Source organism: Chelonoidis abingdonii, chromosome 5, assembly GCF_003597395.2.
Source record: "Chelonoidis abingdonii isolate Lonesome George chromosome 5, CheloAbing_2.0, whole genome shotgun sequence".
Lineage (NCBI taxonomy): Eukaryota > Metazoa > Chordata > Testudines > Testudinidae > Chelonoidis > Chelonoidis abingdonii.
The window spans coordinates 92,774,976-92,791,343 of NC_133773.1; the positions used below are offsets into that span (position 1 = coordinate 92,774,976).

General features: G+C 40.6%; 1 protein-coding gene across 2 annotated transcripts in view; it reads right to left on the reverse strand.

Annotated features, from left to right (window-relative positions):
* Positions 1-949: 949 nt before the first annotated feature.
* PDGFRA (platelet derived growth factor receptor alpha) overlaps positions 950-16,368 on the reverse strand; it is a 61,917-nt gene continuing 46,498 nt past the window's right edge. For both annotated transcript variants that reach the window (XM_032774239.2, XM_032774238.2), the window contains 11 exons: positions 15,707-15,811; positions 14,165-14,275; positions 13,739-13,892; positions 13,018-13,184; positions 11,311-11,426; positions 10,770-10,892; positions 10,075-10,186; positions 6,897-6,996; positions 6,667-6,772; positions 4,837-5,072; positions 950-3,586 (listed from right to left, as the gene is read on the reverse strand). In XM_032774239.2, coding sequence (XP_032630130.1) covers positions 3,439-3,586; positions 4,837-5,072; positions 6,667-6,772; positions 6,897-6,996; positions 10,075-10,186; positions 10,770-10,892; positions 11,311-11,426; positions 13,018-13,184; positions 13,739-13,892; positions 14,165-14,275; positions 15,707-15,811 — 1,478 coding nt within the window. In that variant the 3' untranslated portion in view covers positions 950-3,438. The remainder of the gene's footprint in view (positions 3,587-4,836; positions 5,073-6,666; positions 6,773-6,896; positions 6,997-10,074; positions 10,187-10,769; positions 10,893-11,310; positions 11,427-13,017; positions 13,185-13,738; positions 13,893-14,164; positions 14,276-15,706; positions 15,812-16,368) is intronic.

A 16,368-nucleotide genomic window follows, 5' to 3' on the forward strand; every position in this document is an offset into this window, starting at 1 on the left:
TCACACCACTACCACTTTGGAAACACTTACTTTTTTTTATTATTCTAAAATATAATTTTTGGACATTCAAAAGTGCAACAGTTAACGTGCCTGTGGATTATATCACAGTTAAAAAAATATAAACAATGGCAGTGATACAGCTTGTCATAAATGTTTTGGCAGTATCCTAGAAGTCTATATAAAAATACATATATACATATTGATGTATAACATCACCATATCTTACGTCCTTCATCATATAATAGGACAATTTTTTTACAAGTTGCAGCCCAAATTTTAAGGATTTGATTGACCATTTAAAATAAGAAGTTGCGTTTCATAGGAATGTTTTGATTGTCATTATACAGAAGGAATTGGGACTTTCTCTTCTGGTGGCTTCTCAAAATTAAGCCATAAAAGAAAAAAATCTGCAATGCTGGAAACATAAAACAAAACAACTCCCCATTATACTACAGTCTAAATAATTTTTTCAGGCAAGTATTTCTGGTCCCAATCCTGCAATGAGCTGTGGTTGGACAGACCCCTTCACCGGCACTGAGCTCCGCTTTCTTCAATGGGGTTCTGCACAACAGGCTTCCATCTGCATGCAACTCATTGCAGGACTGAGGGGCTTAAGATTGCAATGGGACTGGATAGCCAGTAAATGTTTTGGCGCCGATCTAAAGCATAGATCCAGTCCCAAGATGTGTTGTGAGATTCAGCATGAAACCAACAAGAGGAAGGGAGACAATATAAGAATGTTTAAGAGTATATGTTTAAGTATAAGAATGCCAGTATTTGGTCCTGCCATGAGGGTAGGGGACTGGACTCGATGACCTCTCAAGGTCCCTTCCAGTCCTAGAGTCTATGAATCTATGAATCTATGAATGTTACATGACTTATCTTTTGATATCACTGAACCTATATGACCTGATTTTCAAACACGATGAAATGGATCATATACAAAAATGCTTGCCTAATTTGAACACAAAGTTATGTGACTGTACACACAAATTTGTGGTCTCAGTTGGCCAGTCCTTAATTTGTAATGAAAGAGGTGCTAGGACTCCAGCAATTAGGTACAAGGGCTCAAGCATTTTTTTTAACTTTTATAACTGACATAGCAAGCGCACAAAATAAGTGCAAATGACCCTTCAGCTATCTAATAGGCCATTTGTGTTTCATAGATTCATAGAGTTTAAGGCTAGATGGGAAAATTAGGTCATCTAGTTTGACTTCCGGTATGCCCCAGGCTCTTAAATTTCATCCAGTTACCCCTGTGTTTAGCCCACTCACTTGTGTTTGACTAAAGCGTAGTTCGAGTTTACCTCAAGCATATCGTCCAGAAAGACATCCAGTCTTGATCTGAAGCAATCAAGAGCTTGAGAATCTATCACTTCTCTTCATAGTTTTTTCGTCACCCTGCTTGGTAAAAATTTGTGCCTTACCTCCAATTTGAATTTGTCTGGCTTTTGTTTGCAAATGCCTCATTTGCAGCCATAACAGCATGCATGCATACTTTTGCATGTAGCCTTAGCCATGTGACATTCTGAAATTCAAACTTATACTGATTTATCCGTAATAATGGCAGTACTACATTTGGGACCAAATTTTGCTCTCCTTTGCTCACCCACAACTCTCCGTAATAAGTAAAGTCAAGAGGAGGCGCACAGCATTTCTGAGGGCTTAACTGGTCCTTCAAGTTTAGTTGTAATTTGTTGTTCAGAATCCAATCACTTTGTTCTGTTTAGTCACTCACTGGTGGTCACATTTCCACATGTAATAGGAAAAAAATTCCCACACAAGCTTGAGTTCGGATCTCATTTGTATTGATTGTGTCATTTTTGGTACTGAGCATTTTCTGTGAGGTGCTCAGTGCACTCAACTCCTACTGAGTTTAAAAGCTGAGTGCCAAACAGGATTTGGCCCATAATTGGCATGTATCTTATTTTCATCTGTAAGAGTTCCAAAGCATCGTATATCAATAACACATCATATAGACACAGCAGTAATCATAGCACATTCTACAAACATATGATGTCAACAAACAAGTATTGCAGAACCGAGAGTGGATTAGATTTTGTACGCCCTTTTTTTCTAAGTGAAGGAGTCAGACCAAAATAACCAACACACTTGAAAGCAATTACTTGTCTTAGTTAGGATTGGTAAAGATAACAGAGCCAGCTTCCTCTGCATCTATGGAAACCTGAAAACTAAGATAAGAACATGTGTTACAGAATGATGACTGCACATTTAATCTGGAGTCTCAGGCTAAGAAACAAGGCTTCCTTGTTTGCTTCCAGAACAGTTCAAATAGCAAACCAGTTATTCACATTTGACCCCAAAATAAGCTCTCTTTTGAATAGATGGGCAAAATATTATTTAAACACTAATAATGATGTTGCTATTGATTAGTCATACGTCCCTTTTACAGTAACTTGGGAAACCTGGTGTAAATTAATGAAAGGTTTAAAAATAGCTTTAAATTTAAAAAACCTCAGTAAATCAAGGGGTGATTAATTGCTTTTAGATCATTGTATTAGGAAAGCCACTCATCCGATGCTGGAAAACTAACTCGTCATGTTTTAGAAGATACAAAGTTCTTTTCTACATGTGAAACTAGTTTTAGCTCACCAGCGCCATTATCATATTGTATACAGTCAAATACAACAATTGTTTTATATAAACATTTTGAATCTTAAATCTCTTTACCTACTTAAAGTTTAACAACTGTGCTTTTGCTGAAGGACAATGAGTTATAAACTATACAGTTAGTGTTACTGACAGTACTAGCAGTATTATGAAAACAGCTATCTTCTATAAAGACTCACTAGGCTTCTAACACCTATTATAGAAGGCTTTTTAATTAATTATTATTATTCCCTTTTATTTGCACTACTGTAAAAAGTAAAATGTTATGTAGTTCCAGTACCTTTAAGTTTCAAAAGTGGTTTTTGCATGTACTTCATTCACATGATAGTTCAGCAGCAGCTGATATTGAAATTAAGTGGCAAAGTACACAGGAATCTTGAGTGATCTCTTCTAAGTCCACAGAATATATTTAATGCACACCTTAAAAGATCCTTGAGCACACAGTTATTTAAATAATTACAATGATGACGTTTTGCTGCAGTGGAAATTCTATCCATCAGAGTCACGAATGCCCTTGAAACACAAAACTGGTCTATTTATGGCCTTTGTCCTTCTACCTATTCAAACTGCAAATACCACTGAGATGCTACTGAAGTACTATAAAAAGCAACACTGAAAAGCTGACTTCAGCGTGTCTCACTCTTTCATATCCAGGATGACCTCTGTGCACTGGAAACAAATCTCTACTTTCCTTACATCCTTTGCATTGAAATAAAGTGGTTTTCTCTACAGAGTAAAAAGTCCTTAGATCACATGGCGAGCTTCTCTTGTGACATAGCTCAAAGTTGTCCATTAATTCCATGTGAATTACAGGAAGCTGTCTTCAACCAGGTCTGAGGAATCTATTCCAATGTCATCCATCATGTCAATGTCCTCAATGGTCTCATCCTCTCGCTTGATAAAGGTAGAGCTGCTTGAACCAGTCTCAATGGCACTTTCTTCAGATGTCTGGGAACTGTAAGAGGCAGAGAAACTAGGAGCTATAATACATAGTGAAATAAACAAGATACTTAAATTTCTACAGTTGACCCATTGACATAGAAGTGGATTTATGCACCGACCTTCTGGCACCTTGGGTTATCTTAGGTGATCTCTAACTACCTTTCTCTTAGAGTGATTGACATCTGGTAGGAGGAAATCACCAGAGGCTAATGAATAATTCTGGAATTCAAGAGAGCAAGTTGACCACACTTTTCTAATAATGCCTCCTGCCAACTCATCCATACAGTATTCATGAGTGAAACATTAGACTTGAAGGAAGTCCCCACCAACCAATATCAGATACTGCTGAGGCAAATGGCTAATTAGAAAAATCTGAGAAAGAGAGAGAGTGAGATGCTTAAGGAAAAGATGGTATAACAGAGACCATAGGTGCTTAAATCAAGCCTGGAAACTCCTGCCCTGTGGTAAAAAATGACCTCATTCCAGTTTCTCTTGATAATAGTCCAAAGATACAAAAACTTGGCTCCTAGGATCTTAAATTTATAATAAACAGAGTATAAAATGAATGTAGCTGAAAATACTGCTAGCCACATTGTGCTAGATTCAGCTACCCTCATTTACATTTGGTATTTTATTTATGTATCTATTTATATTGATAAGAATCCATTGATAAGAATTCCATCCAAAGGCTCTGTCACCAATTGAAAAAAATCACAAAAAAACCCTCCGAAATAGCTAACCCCATTACAAGAACCAGCAGTTCTGAAATAAAATAAATCATTCCCTCACATACCTCAAACCCTGTTCCAACTTGCTCATTCTCGGAAAAACAAATGGGGCTTACTATGTGCCCCAAAGGTAAGTCAATTTTGTTACATTGGACCAAGTTGGAAAGTTAATTCCAAAGGTGAGGGTCCTCATGGGTAACATCCTGCCAGACCCCTTCACTATGGCACTACAGTACAAGAAAAGAGGAGGTCTCTTGAGTAGACAGGTCCCAGGCCTTAATAAGTACCAGGCTTCATGGACTGCCCCATTGAAATCATTGGCACTAGGCACTGAGAGCTGCACTCTATATCCTGACTCATAAGGAATAGTACCTAACTCTGCAAGTAGCCCCACTGAAGTCAGTGGGCTAGCTTTCTAGTAAGGTGCTACTCAAGAAGAGTAAGAGTATCAGAATCTGGACCAGATTAAGGTGCTATAAAAGGGTAAGTGAGGATGGCAGAATCTGGCCCATAATGTACTGTAAGCAGCAACTACCTATGCCTGTTCCTTTTGCCAAGTTCATCTTCAGAAACGGGATCAATGTCAGGCAGGGGGATGATGTAGCCACTGTCAGCACTCAGCCTTTGCTCATCAAATCCACTCTCCCTGTCCTTTAGCTTGTCTTCGTTCTTGTAAGTGACACCGATGTAGGTGTTGTCACAGTCCACTCTCATGCGTGTGACCGCTGGGTGATCGCTTTTCAGAAAGTCCAGATGAATCCTTTCATAGCTCTGAAAAGATTAATTTTAAAATGGTCTTTGATACTGTACAAGAAGGCATCTGCTCCTCAGCAACCTGCTGCAACTAGCTGTGCTGCGTAACTAAACCAAAACAGTAGGCACTCTGCCTTGATGTGAGCAGGTGTGGCTCTATTGCCCTGAGCTGAGCTGTGCAGGCTTATTCGAGGTGTTTTACAAGGCTTCTTTGGACAAGTGCCTCTGGCCTGATAATACACACAGGTACTAATAGTTAAAAGATGGTTGGGTGGGTTTCATTTTAAAATAGTGCTTGTACACCTCTACGTGCACACCTTGGTGCACTAACATCTCTGCAGGCAAGTGATGGCGTCTTTCAGATGCAACTGTGAATCCAAACAGGGAGTTGTTAGTTTAATTATTCAGTGGTGCATGTATGCCCTGAGACTAGTTACCATGTGACTGTTACTCAATATTAGTACTAGGGATCAGGGAGTACTGACACTGCATGATCTCTCTCCCTTCTAGTTTCTGTGTGCAGAGCTCTTCCACTTGCTCTCCTTCCACTAAGCTAATGAGGAGTGACAATAAAGATCCCCATTCGTTCCCTTCCCTCCTCTGGGCAGGGAGCAGGAGTAAATTCCTCTGGCTCCTGGCAGCTACCCTTCCCTTGAGTCTACTGACCAGATCTGGCACTTCTCCAAGGAAGGAATGAGAGGATATTCCTGAAGGCAAGACGAATTCCTCTCCTTTCTCACTCCATTGGGTAGAGCCCAGAAAGTGTGGTTATATGCAAATAGGGCCAAAGGTGGTGGCAAGTGAGGAGTGTGTGTGTGTCGAGGAGGGGCAGAAATAATGAAGAGCTCTGCGACGAGGAAGAAGAGGGACTCAGCCATCCGTGAGTTTGCAGGGGCCCAGGAATGAGGGGCTGGGAGATATACAGAGAAGCATGGATGATGTATGGGGTGGTAGAGGCCCAGCAATAAGGGATGAATGTTGTGGAGTAAGAGGCCCAGCAATGAAAAATGAATGGGTAGAAGAAGTGAGGAGCAGATTTATGGAGGCACAGGAGTGAGGGTGAACAGCAGAAGCGAATGGAGGGGCAAGCGTGAATTAAGGGTGGGGGGAGGAAGCAGGAGTAGGTACATGTGGGGGAACCCACTAATAAATGATGGGTGCATGGGAAGCAGGGGTGAGTGATAGGAGTGTGTGTGTGAAGAGGGGTCATTAGTGCCTTGACATCAGGGTTCAAGCTAGGGAGAAGGGGTTGAGGGAGGCTGGGGGAGATTATACACACAGGGGAATTGGTGCCTTTTTTAGGATTTTTACATTTTCTGAAAAAAGCCTATGCAAATATGTAGGACCAGCTCTGTGATTAACAGAAGGATTAAGATGACAATGGGCCTACAGGAAATGGAAAGTGCTGTCCCTTATGTAATACTGTAAAATGGTTCCCACCAGCAACCTTAGTTTTATAGCCTTATAGTCTCTTATACACTGCAACAGCATATCTGAAGCATTTCGTTCACATGGCTTAACGACATGTTTACTACACAGATGAGCTGAGCAGCTGAGTTACAACTCCTCTGGGAACAGATACAAAATGCAACAGGCATTCCAGAGAACAAACCTTCTTGTATTCACCAGGCAACAGATTCTCCACAATTTCACTCAAATGGTAAAAAGAAGGTCTTTTCTCCGGTTCGCTGTTCCAACATTTCACCATAATCTCATACCTACAAATAAGACAGAGACCCAGTTTCATTAGCTGGAAGTTGAAAATCAACAGCCAGAGAGACAAAACCAAAATCAACTGGAGGTAGATTTTGGCACAGGAGAAACAAAGAAGAGCATACGTACACTTCACTGGTAGCATGGTCAGGTTTTGCCATTCGGTAGCCACTTTTTATCTTGTTGTAGAAAGAAGAATCAACCATCATGCCAGGGTACGGTGTGCCACCTTAATGGTGAAAGGCAACAAAAGTGGCTCTTTTACATTGTTTGAATACTTCCAATGTTTTAATAAGCCACAACTAACTATATGAAAAACCAAACACCCAGCAGACCCTCATTAAACCACAAATCTCTTTTGCTGGGTATTTGATGAGCTGGAAATGGAGATTGGAGTAGGGAGTTAAGATGATGCTCAATTCATTGTCTAGTTAATATTTTCTGCATTAGATGCTATCTGAAATTTTGGAAAGTGCTAAGAGTGTGAGCTAGATTTGTGGGGTGGGAGTTGAGCTGGCTTTTCTAAGGCTCTTTTATCAATGTACTGGATTTCTGTACTGGATGTTGTTCTTTTTAAATCTTGTGATATGTCAGGAGTTAGGGATTGATGCTCTAAATCTGAAAATTAAATAAAAAATAACCTATCATCTCTGCTGTCTCTCCATCTCTCAACAGAGATGTAATAGCAGGACACTGTAGTGAGGTTGTATTATTACTGTGATTATTGATTGCTTATAATGCCCCAAGGCCCCAACTGAGATTAGAGTTCTGTTTTGCCAGGTGCTGTAAAAACATGTGTTAATGAATTGGAAAGGTTTGGTTATTTATACAGCATATGCTACAGTATACTTACTAGTACAATATCTATTCTTTTTATTGGCTTTTACTTGTCAGCAAATGTTTTATATGTTTTTTATTCTAAATGTATATGCTGGGCGAAAGCTCTGTCTGTGAAAAAAATTGGATTGGTGTTGTTATGCTAAAAGTTATCAATATCAAGTGGGTGTTGGCCCTGAATATTGGCTAACCGCTCAGGCCCAAAAGGGGTAACACTATATTATGAAGTGTTATTAGAATTAAAGCCAAACTATAGTTGACAAAATGAGTGAACAAAGTACGTTTCATGATGCATTATCCTTGATTATTTTTATTGCATTTGTTCAGTTTGGGTAATATTCTGCCACTTTTACTGACATTGAACAGCACATTACTCCAGGTGGAGTCCCACTGGAATCAATGGGCCAGTCAACAGCTCAGCACTCAATAGAAACCATTCCACATGTGTTAGTCTGGCAGAATCTGGCCCTTTACAAAATTCAGTTGTTCACAATGGCTCTCCCCAGGACTAGCGTGAGCTGTTGATGTTCTAGTGTACATCTTTGGAACCTGTTCTTCCACAGAACCATAGCATGATTTTAATATGCTATGTTTGTACAGCACCTAGCACATGACTGAGGTTCCTAGGGGCTTCTGTAATACAAATAAATGAATACACATGCCAGAGCTCACATTACTGTCCTGGAGAAAGAGAGCTTAATATAGTCAACAGTTTTATGTGAAATATCTTTTAGGAACAATTATAACAGGCCTACTTATAGAAAAATCAATCTGCAATATTTGTGAAGTGTATTATGCTAGGAGAAAGAAAAGAAAGACAGTGCAGTGGTCCAGGTATTAGCCTGGCATTGGGTGGCCCAGGTTTACTTCCCTGTTCTGCCACAGACTCTCTGGGTGACTTTCGGCAAGTCTCTTTGGGCTTCTCTACACTGCCCCACAGTTCAGACTATGGGGCTGTGAATAGCATTGCACACCAAAGTGCTGTGCTGTAACTCCCATGTGTGGATGCTGCAGGCGCAAACTAAAAAGTTCCTATTTCATATTAATGATTAATGTAAGCACATATAGTGATAAGTATCAGAGGGGTAGCCATGTTAGTCTGGATCTGTAAAAGCAGCAAAGAATCCTGTGGCACCTTATAGACTAACAGACGTTTTGGAGCATGAGCTTTCGTGGGTGAATACAATGCATCTGACGAAGTGGGTATTCACCCACGAAAGCTCATGCTCCAAAACGTCTGTTAGTCTATAAGGTGCCACAGGATTCTTTGCTGCTTTTACATATAGTGATGGTGCTCAGATACTATAGACAGGGATGAGTTAGGACTACCTGTGAGAGAGAAATTATACTGCAAAGATCTGATTGTGTGTGAAACCACTATCCTAAGAACTGCTCCACAATGTGTCATAGGCCCTCCACTGCAGGACTACATTAATGCAATCTAGGAGCCTTTTAGTTTGCACCTGCAGCATTCATGTAGGCGGGTTACAGTGCAGCACTTTGGTACATTGCAGGGCAGTGTAGACATAGTATTAGTCTCCCTGGCCCAGATGAAAGGTATTTAGGGGACTAAGTCCCATTGATTTAAAAAGAATTTAGGCACCTAAATACATTTGAGGATCAGGGCCTCAGTTGCCCATCTGCAAAATGGGAGTTATAATACATCCCTACCTCACAGCAGTGCTGGGAAATTTTAAAAGAAGCTGTGGTACTAGGGTGCTGGGGACCATATAAACACAGTTGATAGATGTGCATCTGTTGCTGTTTTAAGAAGTATTTATGTGATAAGCCATTCTAGAGTTTAACAGTCTCTGCTCATTTTTAAGGGATATTGTCAGGTGGTGAGCCTGGGGTTGTTTAATTGGGATTACACAGTTGTAGTCTGCTCTCATCATTGTAATCTTTGGCAGACTCACCTAATCCAGTCTCTTCCTACCAGACCAGAAGCGAGTCACTGGAATGCCTGGGGTAGCTGTGCTTTGTGCTACGCTGCCCTACCCAATGGCTGCTGCTGCTTAGAACTGCCAGTGCAAACAGTCAGCTCCAGTAGCCCTGCTGCCCAGAGCATGTTTGCTTTGAGCCTCCCTCAGCCTAGGAAAGTTTCCAACAGCCCAGCATGCAATCTATGCCTCTCCTTTGGTCCAGTAGATGGAAGTAAATATGCTGAGGATGGCTTTCAGTTCACTAGCAGTCAACTCAAAAATCAGCAGCAATCAACAGCACCAGCTTTCAACCTGCCCACCTTGTCATAAACCAGTATTGTCAGTTCTCTGCTCAGGGACTTTTTTACTTCATGTCTGCATAGCACCTTACACAATGGAACTCTGATCCCAGTAATACCCAATAGAAATAATAACAACAATTCACCCCAGTAGTTTGTTGTCACAATAGTATTTACAGTTCTTATTTTAATGTAGCATGAACTCAACCAGCTTAATTACTGCATGTAAAGAAGTGCTCATATACATACCAAGAGAAAATATCTCCCACAGCAGAATGCCATAAGACCAGACATCACTTAATGTTGTGTACAGATTGTCAAAAATGCTTTCAGGTGCCATCCATTTCACTGGGAGAAAAGTCTGCAACAAAATAAACATATCAAATCATTACAGAAATACTGCTCAGTACAGCAGATATATCATTTGACAGTAGGAAGAAGGTTTGCCTTAATAAATGCACATTTGCTAAAGTAGTTAGTAATATTTTTTATTCAAGGAAATATGAAGAGGTCACAGGATTATGAGCAAAACTTCTATTTATTCCTCAAAATAATGAATCCAGGGATACCTGAATTGCTAAATTATTAGCAAGTGACTCAGTTGATTTGTGGACATGAGATGGGAGGTCCACTGGTGATTTGCTTATGCAAATATGTCATTGACTGCTATGTTATGCCACATCACAATGACATTCCCTTAGTCATTCATCCAGTCACAAAACTTGCCAGTTAAAATCTCACCCTGCAAAGTACTAGTTCTGGCCAAGGACTTTTCATCTTTCAAACAGACTTTGTGAAGTCATGTGAATTAATTGAAAAAAAAAATTGTTCCTCTTGTTTTAATCCAACTGTCCATTAGTGTAACCAAACACTGACAAGAGTATTATACTGACACTTATCATCTCAATTAAATACTGAAATAAAAAGATTAAACAAGTACATACGCTGCCTTTGGAGACATAGTTGGAATCATGCATGATGTCCCTAGCCAAACCAAAGTCACAGATCTTCACAATTTTTCCTTGAGCCAGCAGGACATTACGAGCTGCCAAGTCACGGTGCACACACTGCATGGAGAGATCATAAGTCATTTAAAGAGATACCAATTCCCATGAAGGCCCATTTCCTTTGGAATGCACTGTCCCCTCCCTGAAAAAAAACAACAAAATGTGTTGACCTTGCAGGCACAGTTTAAATTGGACCACCTATTGAGCCAGCATTCAAGAAGGGCAGTTGTGAAAGGGGGTGGGTCTTGTCAGCTAGGACAGTGTGGTATGAGAAAGCTCTGCTTTGCAGTCAATATTCTGACTGGTGGCTGACGTGGTATAGGGGAAGAAAAATGCTGCGGCTTTGGTTTTGTAATCACTTTTGTCTTGTGTTTCTAGTTAATGGAGAGGGTGCTTAGAACCCTAAAAGGACATTTTTTCATGTTTTTAAATCCAAAAAAGACTAGGCCATTTCTGCTTGGTTCCTCATGGCACTCACATTTTTAGAAGCCAAGAACTCCATCCCCCGTGCAACTTGGTACATGAAGCTTAGTAAATCCAGCAAACTGAGGCTGTCAGAATTGTCATCAGAAAGCAGGTTTTTGACTTCTGGTTCTGTTGAAAAAGGTGGAGGGAAAATATGTTTGTGTCATAAAAGTGTATTCAGGCCATGAAACCAGTGCCCAGTTCTTTCTACCTTCTATGCTTCTGAGGTGATGACTTTAGCATAGTATCATGGCCCAAAGCCATCTTTTCAGAATAAATAATCCCTTTGCTTGTTTGCATCAGTCACTAACACAGACTGTATTCCTTAAAAAAAGAAAAAATATCCAATACTAAATATAGTTTTTGTTTGTCTTCTGTATATAGAATTATTATTATTTTTTTTTTTAACAGGGGATTGTGGAAAACAGCTAAGTTAGAAAGGGCCACCTACATTACCTGGGTTGTTCTTACTATTCAGCATGGGGTTAGAAATAAGCCATTGATTTAGAGATGGTAATGCCATTAAAACTTTTGTACATTTTTGACCATTTCAGTTTTGCTGAGCACTGTTATGTTTCTAGGCAAGTATGCATTAGGACATGTCCGGTACCGTCACTGGAAGATCAGGAATTCTATGGCAATCTTTGTTTTTTTAATTAAAAAAATGACACTAAAGAGCAGACTAGGCTATTCATCTACCCCTGGTGGCCCTGAGCAAAGCAGCAGTGCACTGGTCTGCCAACTAACTCTGGGTCCTGCAATTCAGGACCTCAGGCCTAGAGCCAGAAGTGAGCAAGCCTCTTTTGGAAGCAATGTTTTGAGTTTCTGAGAAAAGGAGAAAGGAATGGGATGCTTTGCCCTTCATCACCCTCGTTACATAATCCAGAAAAGCATCTGAAATTTTTTTCCTTTTCATAAGTGTCTGTCAATGAAAGTGGAAACAGAGAAAGAAAAATTATTAATTATTATTATTATTAATTATTACTGGCACAGTGCTCAGAATCTTGCAAAACATACAAAAGTAATAATACCTTTGTCACTTAAGACTCTGAGGCTACATCTACACTACTGTGGTAAGTCGACCTACGCTACGCAACTCCAGCTACGTCAGTGAAGCCCGGCTTTACAAAGCCCTGGCTGGGATAATTTAGTTGGGGATTGGTCCTGCCTGGAGCAGGCAGTTGGACTAGATGACCTCCTCAGGTCTCTTCCAACCCTAATATTTTATGATTTTATGAATAACATAGCTGGAATCACTGTACCATAGGTCAAGTTACCATGGGGTCTACAGTGCGCGGGGTTGACAGGAGAAACTTTCCCGTCGACTTACCTTACTCTTCTTGTTGGGGTAGAATACAGGGGTTGACTGGAGAGTGATCTGCTGTCGATTTGGCGGGTATTCGCTAGAACTGCTCAATTGACTGCTGGTGGATCGATCTCAGAGCATCGACCCTGGCTGTAGTGTAGACCTGCCCTGAGTGTCACCAAACTACACACCATGGCTGCTGAGAACTTCACAGCAGAAGCAGCAAAAATAAAACTCCATTCTCCTTGCCCCACAAGCATAGGCACCTATCACTTGAGCTAAAGGAGAATCTCCCCGGTACACTATAGGAGGCTTGCCACAGATATTGGAGTAGTTCTAATTCCTTCCACTGGAGGGCAGAGGTAACACATATGTTTCTGAAAGAATGGTTTTTAAAACAATGAGTGTGGTTACCTGACACAGATTTTTTCTTATATGAAGCAGGCCGATCATACATTGACCTCTGGATATCTGAATACTTAGAACCCTCCTTCCGTTCCAGCATTGGCACATACTGAGTTGTATCCGCTTGTTTCATGTCCATGTATTCTCCATTGTTTTCAAAGGATAAAATGACATAACTGAAATAATAAACAAAGACAATACTGCCCAGTGATTTGGTTCATATTTCACATGGTATCTTCATGGTTTTGCTTCTGGGTCATAGTTCATTGCGGCATAGTTCATGTCACTCATGTCATATACATGTACAAGTATAGTATAGTAGAGTGTTAAGGATTATGAATACATACAAGTATAAAAAAATGCTTCTCATGGTAATAAATAAAAACCACGCCCAACATTTTCAAAGCTGAGTGCTGAAATTAGGTGTCTGAATATGGATAAAGGAGTCTAAATATAAGTTACCTGATTTACACAAATGCTGAGCACTCACACATCCCACTGAACTCAATGGGAGTTGCAGGAACTCAGCTAATATTGCTGCCTGTGCCATTTATTTTAAATATTACAGTTGATCAAAGTATACCATTTATTCTGACAATTTTCACAGGGCCCAGTCCTGCCAAGAAAACCCATATAGCGAAGTCAGTAGGGCTGTTTGCCTAAATGAAGATTTCCATTGTAACATCATGCCCTTAATTGGCAAACGATAATCCTTTTTGTCCTTTCCCACCTTCTTGTGCTTTCATCAGCTGGGTTCATCCCAAAAATGTCCAACTCCTTCTTTGGCTTTTCTGGATGTCGGCTCAGGAAATTATCCCTGTTTTTATGCAGGTAGTTTACCAAATCCCCATAAAAGCAGTATTCAGTAATGATGTAAATTGGACCTAATGAAAGAAGGCAAAATAATACCTTGATGATAAAAAATATATATCACTGAAAAGATAATGGAAAACCAACCATACTGGGACAAAGTGTTAAGGATTATGCATGTCAGTTTGTTGAATGGGGAATATAACTATTAGCATGTACAGGCAGTTTTATCAGGCATCCATTTACTCACATTTATATTAAAAAGCACTTGCTCAACATACAGACTATGTTAAATGCCAAATTTTAGTTGCTTGGCAAACATTGATTTTGTGTTAGACAAACCTACCTGATTTAGTACAAGCTCCTAAGAGATTCACAATGTTCAAATGAGGCCCAAGATGTGTCATTATCTTCAGTTCAGACATTAGTGCCTGTTTTTCACTGGATCTAGCTGTGGCTGTCAGAAAAATAAAATAGTTCAGTTAATGGTTAATGATCCTTGTTCTTGAAAATGTTAATACCGTTCAGTTAATACAAATATTGAATATGATATATTGCTTGGTTGTTTAAACATTTACATAGAGGCCTCTTAAGGAGGGCTTTGCACTTTATCTGGTGATGGCATTTCTGAAGGTCTAATGAGAATTACTAGTCACTAATAAAGACTCACTTGTAGTGAGCCCAATCTATTTGCCCTTCTTTGTGGTACAAAGCAATCATAATCCCAGGTTAGCTAACCCTTTGGGGATTCATCCATGGGTGGGCAAACCTCCAAGCGGCACAGAGACTGGTGCTTAATTTGTAATGAAAGAGATTCCAGGCTCAAGCAATTAGGAGCTGGGGCTCAATCATTTTTTTTTTTTACTTTCATAACTGACATTGCAAGCCCAGAGGTGCCAGGGCTATGAACTGCCAAGCCTAGAGGTGCTGGGGCTCAGCCCTGGCAAGCCCTGGCACAAATTAAGCACTGACAGACCTCTTTGGAAGTTCCCTATTGACAGGAGTGGCTCCAGCTTTTTTGCTGCCCCAAGCACGGCAGTCAGGCTGCCTTTGGTAGCTTGCCTGCAGGAGGTCCCTGGTACCACGGATTCGGTGGCTTGCCTGCAGGAGATCTGCCAGTCCTGCGGCTTCAGTGTACCCACCACCAAATTGCTGCCGAAGCTGTGGGACCGACAGATCTCCCACAGGCAAGCCACTGAAGGCTGCCTGACTGCCACCCTCACAGGGACTGGCAGGGTCCCCCTTGCGGCTTGCCGCCCCAGGCACGTGCTTGCTGCGCTGGTGTCTGGAGCCACCACTGCCTACTGAGCACCTCTACTCCCTGACAGCACCCACTGGCTGGAATAGCCCTTGGGGGCATTGGGCAGCTGGAATAAAGTAGGGCAAACCTGCGGCAAGTCTATTTTATGCAGGTTCAGACTGGCAGCCAGACAGCCCTAAGATCAGAGGCCCACAATCCTTTTGTCCAATCCCTCCAATCTTGCACCAACCAATCTGGCTTGTAAGATTTATATATGCAAGTGCTAACCACCAGACCACTATGCTCATGTTAGAGCACGACTATGAGAAATACTTACAAAAATAGAAATATTAGATTCCAAAAGTTTATCGCGCTTTTTACCACTAATGTAGCTCTTGCCTATGTGAAGGATGACCATGATCACATTTATGCTGTAGACATTAATTTTAAATTTCTTTTAAAATCATTGGGTCAGCTCCTCAGCTAGCATAAGCTTATATAGTTTCAGTGAAACTCAGGTGATCTACACTAGCTGAGAACCTGATTCTACTTAGCTGCAACATGGTATCATAAATTAAGACAATGCTAATAATCCTGCATCATCTTTTACCGCCTGGCTTGGATACTGACACCATGAGGATCACTTACGTTTCAGCATTTTCACAGCTACCTTCATCACTGGTTGAGAGCGACTTAATCCATATGCAGTTCCTTCAACTACTTTCCCAAATGCACCTGAACCAAGGATTCGACCTGCAGACAATAGAGTTTGTTACTCAATGAACAGTTGCTGATAGCTTATCTCAGTTTCTGCTGCCACTGCTCTTTATGTGATGCTGCTGGTATGTGTTGCTATTTATGCAGAATGAGCATCCTTGTTCATCCAAAACTATTATTGTTGTTACTGTCTACTCCTACCACCAATAAAAAAAATCAGTGAAGCAGCAAAGCACAAAACATGAAAAATAATTGCTTGAATTAAATAATATTCCTAAAGAAAGCCAAGTAAACAAGAGGACAAGAGCACATTATTAATCAGCTAGTATGGCAGGAGGTGACAGCACTGAAATTCACTGTTTTGTTCATGGTTGTCCACTACCCTAATCCTTTGGCTGAACATTTTTAACTATAGAACACTGATTTCCTAATGTCTAATCTAAATTCGCTGTTCCAAATTCTGCTGTGGTGTAACTGGCTTCAGTTGAGTGGTGCCTGCTTACCCCAGGGCTGAATTTGACTCTCCATCATCAGTTTGATGCCATTACTGTCATTAGGTACCATGTCATACAGAAATATCAATCTAAAGGATA